The 13,140-nt window shown below is 36.0% G+C and overlaps 1 protein-coding gene across 11 annotated transcripts in view; it reads right to left on the reverse strand.

The window, feature by feature from the left end:
* Window positions 1-4,017: 4,017 nt before the first annotated feature.
* NBEA (neurobeachin) overlaps window positions 4,018-13,140 on the reverse strand; it is a 456,358-nt gene continuing 447,235 nt past the window's right edge. For all 11 annotated transcript variants that reach the window (XM_064716099.1, XM_064716185.1, XM_064716109.1 and 8 more), the window contains 4 exons: window positions 10,601-10,702; window positions 7,178-7,374; window positions 6,306-6,457; window positions 4,018-5,809 (listed from right to left, as the gene is read on the reverse strand). In XM_064716099.1, coding sequence (XP_064572169.1) covers window positions 5,719-5,809; window positions 6,306-6,457; window positions 7,178-7,374; window positions 10,601-10,702 — 542 coding nt within the window. In that variant the 3' untranslated portion in view covers window positions 4,018-5,718. The remainder of the gene's footprint in view (window positions 5,810-6,305; window positions 6,458-7,177; window positions 7,375-10,600; window positions 10,703-13,140) is intronic.

Raw genomic sequence — 13,140 nt, forward strand, 5'->3', positions numbered from 1 at the left:
GGTTGAAATGCACCAGAGCACACATAACTACCTTAGTCCAACAAGGTCCAGCTGCAAATGAAGGCTTAGGTGGACTGTAGGTGTTGTCCTTCTCCTGCCCCTGTCAACTCCAGGAAGTGTCCAGTGCACAAGGAACACACTTTTTATTATGAAGTGTCCCCATCATGTGCTCAAAATTGCTGTTCTCTTCCTGCCTTGAGTGGGAACATGGCTCCCTCAGAGGAAGTGTTTGAAGCCCAAGCTCTTCTTTCCCTACCTTCTCATGCTATTGGCTTGACACGTATGGGATTAATAATCAGATAAAACTGAAGGAGCAGAGAGGGTGTCAGTAGTAATGTGATTTAACTCAGGACCCTCTTGCCTCATCCCCTGTGCACGGGGGCCATTGGTGCCACACCTAGGCAGGGAAGAGCTGGTGCTCCTCACACATCAGCAGCAGAATTGTGTGATGGCTTCAGACAGCCCAGCCCAGACAGAATTACACCTCTGTGCCTTCCAGCCTCTCCTGGGCAGCACAGGGGCAGCCATGCACCTCGCCTGGCCTGCGGCACTGCTGCTCCTGGGGATGGGCAATGTGCTTCCACCAAAACCTGGGGTGCGGAGGCCAAGACACCAGGGAGAATCCTCCTCATTTTGACCTAGTAACTGAGCATGTTTGGGATGCAAACTCTCCTTGTAACATATTTGTCATTGTATTCAGGAATTCCAGCCCATCTGATATAAAAAACATTTTCATTAATCAGTCAAGCTAACTCGCATCCATTGACGGATTATCCACACCAGGGAAAGATGTAAGTGCTTTAACACCAGGATGAACTGAGCCCATTCTGCCCACAGGTTGATGGCATTTTGGTCCTCTGCAATAAGCTGAGGACTCTTTGTAGAAAGTCCTCTAGCTTGGGATGTTACACAAGGCAAATAAATTACCTGAGGAATTTTAAAGGTGGAACTGTATTATTCTAGAAATTCCCAGGGAAAATACTGTATGTGTCACCTATCTCTCCATGAAAAATATAAATTAAATAATAGGGACCATTTAACTTCTGTGTGCTTGAGGTTAAATTTTCAGCTAATGTAAAATGTCTCAAGGCAGTGTATTCTGTATTTTCCCTCAAAGAGTTTAAAGGGTATGGATGGGGTATCTTTTGAGTTATTGATTTTTGCCTTTAAAAAACAAAAGATTAAAACTACAAAATCCTAACCAATATATTAAAAGGGAAAATGAATCAAATTATGACAGTCTTCATTGTGACATTATCCTATAGAAAATAGTGGTTTGTAAGTAATTTATGGATAAATTAAAATAATGAGATTATTTACTATCACAATAATTTGTGAAAGATAGGCTTTATAGTTTTGATGAGTTTTCAAATGTGTAAAAAGAATAGCAATGATTTCATGAAAGACATCCAACTAATATTGAGTACTCTTTTGATGAAGAATTAAGAGTCATTTCCATCTCAGTATCTCGAAAAGTAGTTGTTTCCAGTGTCCAAAATATGGTTGTTCACCATGGATGGACTATAAACCAAGTCAGCTGTTTGGCAGATTTTCATCTATGTAAATCCTTATGTAAACTAATTATATGGCCACAGCTTATAAACTTTATAAGAAAGCAAACACCAGACTTGTTTTTCTTATCAGCTTCAGATATTGAAACTTAAGTGTAGATGTTGCAAAATTAATCAGTAGCCTAGGGAGTCTATAAACTGTACTGTATTGCATAGGCATATAAATGTCCAGTACTATTTTGCTGCTTTAAATACCAGCTTTTGTCCATGCATTTTTAGAGTTTGGAAGTTACACACACACACCCCCACACACCCAACACACTCACACACCCCTAAATGAAACCAGTTTGCAGTAAAGCCCTTGAAAATTGTAGGCATAAACTCCAGCTTTAAGGATCCAAATGAAATATTCATATGTACTAAACATCTTGTATCAGGAGGTGGTTTTCTTGATGTTGTCATAAGTCAGCCCTTCGCTCCTTGTGTCTGCTTCAAATACTTTTATCCCTGGGAGCACGAGGCTTGCTTCATCCTGCTTGCTTGTCAGCAGGGCTGATGCACTGCATTATAAAAAGCATTCTCCACAACTCCTGCTCACAGGCAGCACTTTTAGCTCTACACACACAGCCTGCAAGGTTCTCTATCAACAAAATCATTATTTATCCAAAGCTTTCCTAGTAAATTGAGCCTAACTTGTCTTTCCTTGGGGTAAATAAGCAGAAGCCTCTCTTTTATTATTGCTTATTTAGAGAAAGCAGATTCTCCTCAACAATGGTAGGATCTGGATGAGGAATACGCCTTGTAGCTCTTGCATAACTTCTCCTGGATTGCAATGACTTGTAGTCCAGTGTTTAACTGAGGATGAACAGGCAGAAAGGCAGCCAATAACTGTGCCTTATCTACATCTTGGCATATTTTAGTTGCACAGTTGTATCCTTAAAGCTGCACCTTCCTTAGCTGAGAGACTTGTTGCATTTAACTGGTTTGGCCAAAGCTGCTTCGTGTTCCACAAGCAGCTCTCAGAGACTCCCTGGGATCAGTAGCTCAGATTTCTAGAGAGAAAAAAGGCAAGATTTACTGTGTGACAGAAATGGGCAGCTGAAGCATTGGAAAAGACTTGTGACATTTACTGGAGATCTGTGTATATTGTCTGCTTACTATAAGAGGCCCTGAAATAGATGGGTGTATGCTAATGTAATTAGCACAAATCAACAAATAAAACAAAGGAATTGAAATATCTTGGAACATTTATTATTATTATTATTATTATTATTATTATTATTATTATTATTATTATTATTATTATCAGTAGTAACATTAAACTAGTATTATTATTGTCTTTTTTATGAGTCTGACTTGTTTGGGTACCCCTACCTATGAATGCAATACAGTGAGAGTAAATTTTTATTCTTGTAACCCATGGCAGATTTCTCATGTAAAGGTTTGCATGGGCACAAAAGCTTCCAATTTGTGACTAGATTGTATTTAACACCATGTTGAGAGACTTAATGAAAACAACAGTATTAATTAAAAAATTAGCAATATCCATTTTTTGTTTAATTGCAATGGTGCATTTTAAAACAATTTGTTGAATAAAATACAAAATTAGGGGTGACACTTGTATAATGGTGGAATAGAGGTTGTGACATATCAATAAACTGTCTCACAGGACACTATTAACATACCAATCCTCTCCTCTCCCATATCTCCTACAGCTTCAAAACAATCAAGTGAGGTCATTATACTTTCAAAAGCTGATTGATATAAAGAGATATCTGCTAAAATGAATATTGTATTCTAATAAGGTTCTCAAATATTGGCTTTTGTTCATTTTGATGATTATTTGAAGAACAATACTTCTAAATTTAAAGGAAATTACTAGGGCAACAAATTGAAATGTTTGTTGTTATTCTGCTATTGAGAATTAGAAAAATTCTGGGAGGAAAATATTTCATATACCATTGCTACCTTAAATTAGACATCCGACATATAGATATACATATATCCCCACTTGCTGTAATCTTTGTAGGGTACTCAGCAGTTCCAAAAATAACTTATCCCCCCTGTTTTGTTATGCTGAGCAAGCAGTTAGATCTCTAACTTTCAATGCTCAAAATAAGATTAAATTAATTCCATGTTATCAGTTACTGAGAGATATCCAAAATTTCTCTCATCAGATCTTTGCTCTCTGTGAGATCTGTTACATACAATTATTTCCTGCTCACAAGGATCCTTAGTATTAAAGGCTTAAAGTTTTTGTTCTTCTTTTTTACTTCTGCTGACCAAAGTAACTTTAGTGGCTTCTCTCATGACAATCAAAAGACTTGCAGAGGTCACTCTGTAATCTGTGAGGTTTTTCTCCCGAGACCCCAGGAAAAACAACCACCCAGAACTGCATACCTTTGGCATATAATTAGCACATAAGTAAGAATTTCTGGAAAATAATTGTTCATAATGACAATGGCAATGCTTTCAAAAAAGTTGCATTGGAATGAAAAACAATCACTGAATTCTTTGCATATTTTATTTTTCTTTTTGATTTCCAACTCACACACATCTGGCATATTTTACATCTTTGCAATAAAACATGGTTACAATAGCTTAAGGAATTTATATATCCAAAATATTTCACCATGATCTCAAGATGAAATGAACTTGTCTTCCAGATGTTCAATAGTCTCCCAATTCTAAGCTACAAACTCAAGATATTGCTTACAGACAGGTGATGAATAACTTAATCATTACGTTGATCCCCATGATTTCCGGACCTTATAAATACAAACAACAATGAAGAAGGAAATTCAGGGCTAAACTTACTAATACAAGGTGGATAACAAATAAGTAATCACATCAATAAATAATGATATGTTCCTGGTGCAAAGTGCCAATACAAAGAATCCATTATCTTTTTAAATAAATGACTGCAAGTGAGTGTAAATTCTGAGAAAATTACATTCCTGTTACATGCCTCATAGCCCTACCGACACAATATGTACATCTATGACAATACAGTCACCAAATATACAAAGAAGAAACATGAACTAAAGTGTATATACCCCTGGGTGTGTAATTTGATCAGTACAATGTGCAGAAAATTATTCTGATAGTTATCATTACAGTATTGTAAAAGCTGAAGTGCCTTAGTCTGAGTGGCTTCAGGTAAGATTTTCAGAAGAACTGAAAAGAACAACCTCAGTCACCTCTGAAATGAAGCTAAGGCTGTCAAATCAACCAAGCTCCTCAGATTAAGAATAAGGGGGAAAAAAAATCAGTGGGGGCTCTCTTGCCCATGATTTATATGCCAAATGTTAATAATCCAGAAGTATAACACTTTGTCTGTATTGGGAATTATTAAGCATTACAAAGCATTAAATTGAACTTCCCTCTTTGCTCCCTTTCTGCCTAGTCTTTAAATTTAAAAGGGAGGAAATTAATTTCTATTGTATAAAGTATAAATATGGCAAATGATGGCTTTTTATCCAAATGCCTTGTGAGCAGAACTCCACTTAAGAGGGGTAAACTTTAGATTCAAAAAGTGAAAAATGTGTTGGTGAAAATGTCAGAATTACTGTTTGCTCCCAAATTCAACCCTTTAACACAAGCTGTACCCTTAGGCAGATCTCCAGTCTGATTTGTGTGAATGCACCTGTTCCTTCAAGACATCAGGTTTAAAGTACATGCAAGTTGTAACTCCACAATAAAATTAAGAAACAGTTTTGTTCTTTATACAAGGTTTTACTTTTACAAAAGTATCCCTTTAAAGTTAAGATGTGCATCTGATGTACAAAGTATCAAACATATTTTTTTTAATCTCAGCTTGAAAAGAGGCTGGAGATGGGATGCATGTTAGGTTCAAATCCTAAACATTGAAATAACTGGACACAAGGTTCCCCAGAATTTTCAAAAGTCTCTTGTGGCGCATCCTACTACCTTTTCTCAATAAACAAAGATATATGAAATAATTACCAAAACATTTCCTAATTCATATAATTTACATGATACAAGCTTGCTTTTCAGCAGCTGGTGTTCAGTTGTGAAAAAACACACAAAGTAAAATGGTTGCTGACTACAATGTACAGCTATTGCTGGGTGTAATGGAATGTACAACGGAGGTCAATGCAGACGTGGTTTTCCACCAGAGACTACACCTTTCTTTGCAGCACTTGTGCTCTCAGCTTTACCTGGGCTTTCAGTTCTTCACTGCACTTCAGTATCTGTTCTGATGTTCATAATGCCACCGGTTAAAATCTATATTAAAAGCTACGATGCTGCCAGAAGCCATGCCAGTAATCAGAGTTCTGAAAAAGATATCAAAGATGCTGATGTTAATTCTCTTTTGCCTCGTCAAGCTATGGTTCTTCATAGACAGAAAAAAGCTAAAAGAACAAGGCACATTTTGCAACACTGTCCGAAGTTCTTAAGCTTGGCTGAAAATCAGAAATGTATCTCAAACTTTTGCAATTGGTTTTAAGGCATTTAATAGGCACTACTGCACTCTGATCCAATCTGACTATTCATTTGTTTTTAAGTTAATGCAGTTTTAGTCATATTTTTCTAGCTGTCTGGCTTACTATTCTCAATGAAATAAGACCTCACACCTTAATGTTAAGTGCTTGCATGATGAGATTCAAATATCAGAGTAAGTGTTGAATCAGATAAATGAACAGGAAAATAACTGAATAATTGTTTCTTACACATCCTGTTAATGACTCCATACCATATACTCAAAGTTTATGGAGATGAATTATTTCTGTAATTTTAGTATTTACATACAAATATGAATGACAAAGTCACCTCTGATCATGAGACAGATCCATAGCTCTTATGCCAGCATCACAGCCAGGGTAAATATAGAGCTGCTTGAAGTCACAGGCCTGCCACACTTCCACTACACCATTGTCTCCTCCTGTCACCAGGTTCTGCCCATCACTGCTCAGGAGGATGGCCTTCAGAAGAAAACAAAAAATCCCAAGCACACAGTCAGCTTTTACAGAAATCAATCAATATTTTAAACACTGAATTGACTTAAAAGCATTCCTAATGTTCTGCCCACTTTAAATTTGAAGCAAAATGCTTCCTCTCCTCATTCTCCCTAGTTCAAAAATAAACCAACATATTTTGTATCATCAAATTTTAAAAGCAATTGTGTGGCATTAAACATGATAGATAACAAAAAAGCTCCTTGACTGAATCTGCCAATACTTGAGTTCAGCACATTTCTACATACCAGAATTTGTTCTACAATGCTCAGTGCTATCACTACAATCTAAACAGAGCAGCGATCTGCATTCCTAATGCTGCTTCAAGTGCTTGTGACAGAACAGAGCCCTGAAGGCATGAATTCATGTCTTGGCTAATAAATGAAGAATGAGGACTTTTCTGAGCATTTTGTTTCAAAGACATATTTCCCACGGAAATTTAATTCCAAATGAAAATTCTGGGAATATTATGGGCCCATAAACTATTTGTTCTTATTTATTCTAGAAAAGCTTAAGTGCATTTTGATATTTGGATATGGTGATGAAAGGATATGTGTTTGAATGGCTTAACCAGCAGGCAGCAATTTTATATATATGATTTCCTATAAACCATACAGCAAATAAATTCAATTTATTTTAATAAAGAAAGGCAACACACAACAAATGTTTGTTTGCATTTGGATTTACCCTGGTTGAATCATTGATCTCCATCTGAGCTAAGAGTTTGCCATTAATGCTGAAATTGCTGAACCGTCCTCGTTCATAGTAGATGATGCAGTGACCTTCACTAGACACTGAAATTAAGCGAGGGTACAGGCAGTTTTCTGTTCCTTCCAGGGCTCTCAGCAAGTCTCCAGTAATTGTGTGTACTAGGCAAGGACCTTCTGTATATGAAAACAAATTATATCATAAATTTGCTGTTTATACAAACTATATGGTCTGTGCAGAAAAATGATGCATAATACACTTTTATATCACATTAGTGCTGCATAGATATAAGAAGCTGCAATGTTAACTTAAAGAATTTAACACATACAACAGAAAAGGAAATGCAAGAGCTAGCAGATTAAGAAAATAAATACAATATGCCCAGAAGTATATTATTTACATAGAGTGGTAGGATTTTTCCTTGATCTGTCTTCTAAAAAACTCTTTCCTTTTCCCAAGCATTCAGAAGCTTCACTCTTAGTGATTTCCTCCAAGAATATGAACTCTCTTTAGTCTGCCCATTCACATTAAACAGATGTGGCCCTATCAGTGACTAGTGGGAGCAACTCCCATAGGGCATGTAATCATATTACTGCATATTTCTCCTATAGACAATGGCAGTTCCTGTAGATCCGCTATCCCAATAAACATTTGTTATGCATAGATTTCAGTCCTGATTTGTTTCAGCAATGGGAGTCATGTGAAAACCAACAGAGTCACAATGATACTTGGACAATTAGAGATTTTAGGTCATATTGTAACTCCACTTGCTCCAGAGAAATTTGAATATGAGATATTGATGTCTTTTTATTACACTCATGAAAGAAACAAACAGCTGTGAAATCTACAATGCACATTTTAAGATGCAAAACTAAGCTTATTTACATTTCAAGAACAATGAGAAAAGTTTGTTTTGAAAGTGAGATCTGTATTCCTCCTAAGGAAAAGGGTCTCTTCTCTGATAAATGTAATGAGTCATAGGAAATTCTAAATGCTTTCTTTTATGAATCACAGGATAATCCTGGACTGCACAGTAATCTCTTCCTTATACAACTGGTTCACGACCCTGAAAGTAAATTAATATTGGCAGACTCAGTCATCTCATGTTAAGTCCTTCTAACTTCTTTGAAATTCACACAGCAGCTGGGTTTGCCCAGGTAGAATGAATCAGCACATTTATCTGTGAACCCTCTGATACAGGCTTTTATCTGTGTTTGCATAACGTCTTATGCAGAGGAATACCAAGTTTGGCTGCATCCATGGGATTTCACTGCAATGGAAATAATTTATTTCTCAAATAGTTGAGTTTCAGCTTTGGAAATACTGAAGTGCCAGAATATTACAAAAAGTGGTGCCTTCACCTTTAGAAAAATTACCTTGTTAGATTTTTCAAAAGAAAATATCTTCATAGCTGAATGGTCATGGCCACAAAAAGGCACATTATTTAGGATGCCACTGTAAGGACATACAGATTGTTTTTTGGGTTTGTTGGGTAAGAAGGTGGAAGCATCAACCTGATTCACAAGATTTTCCACAGAGGAGTCCTAAATGTGCTGTTTTCCTGCTTCAGTAGGTTCTCAAGTGCTACATGGGTCATCACAGTGCCACAGCCAGTGCCACAGGAGCAGCTGCCCACCAGGAAGCACAGGCTGAGCTCAGACTGGATGGCAGGAAAATGCAATACTGCCATGAGATGCAATCTAAGAAGCTGAAAAGGGACTGACACTAACAGATCAGAAGAAAAAGCTTTTAAAAAGGCATATCTTGGAAAACCGAAATTAAAAAAAATATTTTCTCTCTGTGCTTTTATATGTTCTAAAGTTTCAAAAAGAAGAACAAGGGAAGACTACTTTAAGAGACAGACTGGGCTTCCATTTCTCTTGATCAATTATAAACATATTCTGAATATGATTTTGAAATCTTTAGTTCTCTGTAAAAATGTAAAAGTTACCAAAGCAGCAAATAGGTAATGGATCAGTAGATAACTGAGTACAGATTCAATCTCTATTAAGAAGAGGCAATTTGCAAAAAGATAGTTGGAAAGGGTGGACTATTATGGCAGCCAGAGTGTATGAAGCTGCCTTAAAGGGTAAGAAATAGCACTGCATCAAGAAAAAAGATTTAGCTCCAGCATCACTGTACATTCTTTTCACAAATGTCTTGTCTTTGCCTATGACTATTATGTAGTGTGCCATTACAAAAGTTAATGACCCATTAGGGTTTCCTGTTAAAAATGGCTTTACTCAAAAGTTTCACACTCAGCTTTAAAAATAAATGTTGAGCTCCAAGACAGTATAAAAAGCAATAATCCAGGAGCTCAGCTGTGAGCAAAACTTGGCAGAGCAAGTATCACATTCTTCTTACCCTCAGAAGCAGCAAACTCAAAAATGAGTACAAAGATATCCATGGGGATGACTAAAAGAGGCATCACTATAGAAAGAGATAAAAAGTCACTGGACGTGGATGTAGGAGTAGAGTGGAAATGAGATAGGAAGACATACGAGGAAAAAAGAAAAAATGAGGGTGATACAAAGAAAGAAAATAAGAATGGAAATTAGTTGATGAAGCACAAAAGAAACTAAGAGAAAAGGGGGAGAGGAGGGAGAGCCAAATAGGACAGGAAAAAAGATATGCAGTGTGACAAGTTAAGAAGCTGAATGATAGAGGGCAGTGGGGGAAGAAAAGTGGACATGGAATTAAAGAGAAGTAGGATAAGATAGGCAGAAGCAGTGAAAGGAATAAATTAGGGAGAAATAGTAAGGAAGGATGAAGCAAATATTCATTGAGGCTGGTGCTTTATTTGCATTGATTACCAGTCATACAGGATATTGCTGCAGGCTTTAAAAAGTATTTTGAACACTTGTGTTAGCAATTGTTGGGTGCTCTGGATTCCATAGACAAATAACAAGGAGAACCTGCAACTGCTCATTATTTAGAAAACATCACAAAAACCCTACTGGACAGAATGCTGCACCCAGTTCCAAAGCAAACTGATCCTGCTTCCCTAGAGACTGAGGTCAGTCCTACAAATTATCTCTCAAATAAGATCAAGGTGGAGAATTTGAGCTGGCCCTCCCTGAAATACATGTCTCTATCAACAGGTTTCTTCAAAATCACCAGATGTCATTAGAATTATTGTATACAATTTTATAAAATATACTTCCAGATCTGGGCAAAATAGCTGCATAAACTGATGGTTGGAAGGAATGATCAATTTAATTTGTGTCTAAACTTGTGAGGGCAGGTAGTAAATAACAATATTGAGAGAAAAGTGCTACAGATTCTCCTAGAATTACAACATGTCTTAGGAATAATTACAGCGTATGTGTATTGAGGGAAGTCTGAGAAATACCACTAAGAGTCTAAAAATGTGAAGACTTAAATCATAGAAATATTTCTGACCTTTAGCACCACTGATGACAAGTCCCAGCTCTGCACAGACCGACACACAGACAACTTCATGGTCATGACCAGTTAGAACAGCACGAGGAGCTGGATAATCACCTGTTACAAAAAAATTAGAAAGTGAGAAAAAAAAGAAAAAGAAAACAAGGGAATGCCAAATCAGACATGTTTTATCAACAAAACAACTTTGCTGTAATTTGCATGAAATCATTAAGCATGAGAAAGTGCATTGTGATTAAATATCTCTTACTTGATACCAAGCAAAATATATTCAGATATCATAAAGCTTCAAAACTGCAACTTATCAATGCATTAATAAATTAATTAAAAGAACACAAAGTGTGCTGCTGTTGAAAGCAGCTGTAATGTAAAGGCCTGCTACTGAACATATATGTCTCCAGGCTTAAGCTATGAACCTAAAGAACTTAGGATGCTCCTTTAATAATGATCCTAATTTGTTTCATGAAACTGGGGGTAGGAAAAGGAGAGAAGAAAAACACTGTACTAAAAACTAACTACTGCTGCATAGGTAATATTGATTCAGACACACATGGAATGGTCACAAATTAAAATATGCCTAAAGATGGTCATTGTTACACATAATTATATATTTATTTATTTATAGATATCATAAATATATATTCAGGACTGAAATATATTTTATTTTGGTTTCAAACAAGTGGGCATTTATAGAGTATTTACATGACAAACAGCAACATTTCTATTCTTTCCAATAAGAACAGATGTTGACAACCTAATTGGTTAGTATTTGATATTGCTCTGTCAGGCTAGGAAAGTAAATTGGCAAAAAAGAATTAGCAACTTGCTAGATAACACAGAGCTCACATCATTATATTTGCATTGTATGCAAATGAAATACAGGAAATTGGGATATTCAAAAGGACCGGAGCTCTGAAAGAGTAGTTCACATACTAAAAGAAATTACCTAGGGAACTACAGATAAATTACTGTAACATTAATTCTGTATAAAGCAACAAAATGGTTAATCCACACTTTTCTCACAAGAATTGGAAGCAAAAATCTCATTAATACCAGTCACCTTTAATACCAGTGTATGACTGGAAGTCTTATCTGGTCTTGCTGGGATGAGTGGTACAGTTGGTAAAGGTAGCTACATTAAGACAGGCTCCATTTACTTTTTTCACCATAGTTTTCATAGTAATACAATGTTTTGATTTAAACCAGTTTTATATACAAGTGACTATGGACAGCATGGATGGCAGAGAAGGTGGGTCAATAAGAAATCTTAATTTTTCCTTTTTTTCCATAGAGAGGTATGTACTATGAGCTACATACAAGGATTTTGGAAACCAGGGTTTGGAAAATCAGTTTGGAAATCAGCTTTCAGTTATGAAATAATTCAGTTTTGGACCCAATAGTACAGAGTGTGCAAATCTAACAGGTTATTCCACTGTACAGACACATTAAAAATTTCTTAACCTCTACTGCAAACAGCTACCTCAATAAGTCCTAACTTCCCAAAATTTAATCTATATTGCAAGAAAATAATCTTTTTAGTCTGTAAACTGAAGATGTGAACTGAAAACTGAGATTTACTGCTAGGAAGGATGAATGTCAGAAATAACAGAAAGATTATTTGTGTAACTCATCAAAGACATTTTGATTTTTATCATTTCCCCATCAACATTGCTTTGAACACTCCATCTCCTTTCAAGGGTTTATTTTCTCCAAGTGCATCACATAAAACCAAACAAACAAAGAAATGGGGCAATTAATTATGTTCAAAATTCTACACTTTTTTTTTCCTTCTGTATGTCCTTCTGGAAAAAAGAGGATTATGCTCAATGGCCATCTTGGCTCAAGCTATGATTATAGAGGTGTCATCAGACTGCATCAAATTGGATGACTGAAATTATTAAATAGCTAAAATTTTTGAAGGAAAAGAAATAATGCAATTTTTTAAAGGATGTTTTCCTCAGTGTTTCCTAGGAAAGTTCTATAATATCAAGGAACTGTAAAAATCCAGTATACATCAAAAGAGCATATTTCATTGACTTCTTGATTTATAAAGGAAAATGCTTATAGGAAATAACTTCCCTGAAACATAGATCTATGAGTCTTATTTTGTCCTGTTTTTCAGTAAATACAAATTAATAATGGAATAAAAATATTAGGAGTAACTGTATAGCAGTAATTGAAAATGGGATTTTTTTTTTCCCTTCAGGCTCAAAGAAAGAATTATTCACTGATACTTTCTACAGACAAAGCTGTGGCATGAACCCCAGTCATATTACATTTTATTGCAAAGGAAAGAAGCTGTGAACTCTAGGAATCTTTCAAAATCTAGCAAAATATTCTGTCACTGTCACATCACCACTGATAGATGCAGCCAGAGGTCAAAGGCTGCAGCTCTAAGGGAATTGCAGGTGAAAATATCCTACCTAAGAACTGAGATACCATCACTGTAAACTCCCTGTGATTTCCCCAAAGGTGCACCTTTGAACTGAATTACTAGAGGGCAGAAGAAAAAAAAAATGTGCTGTATTTCCAAACAA

Source organism: Zonotrichia leucophrys, chromosome 1, assembly GCF_028769735.1.
Source record: "Zonotrichia leucophrys gambelii isolate GWCS_2022_RI chromosome 1, RI_Zleu_2.0, whole genome shotgun sequence".
Lineage (NCBI taxonomy): Eukaryota > Metazoa > Chordata > Aves > Passeriformes > Passerellidae > Zonotrichia > Zonotrichia leucophrys.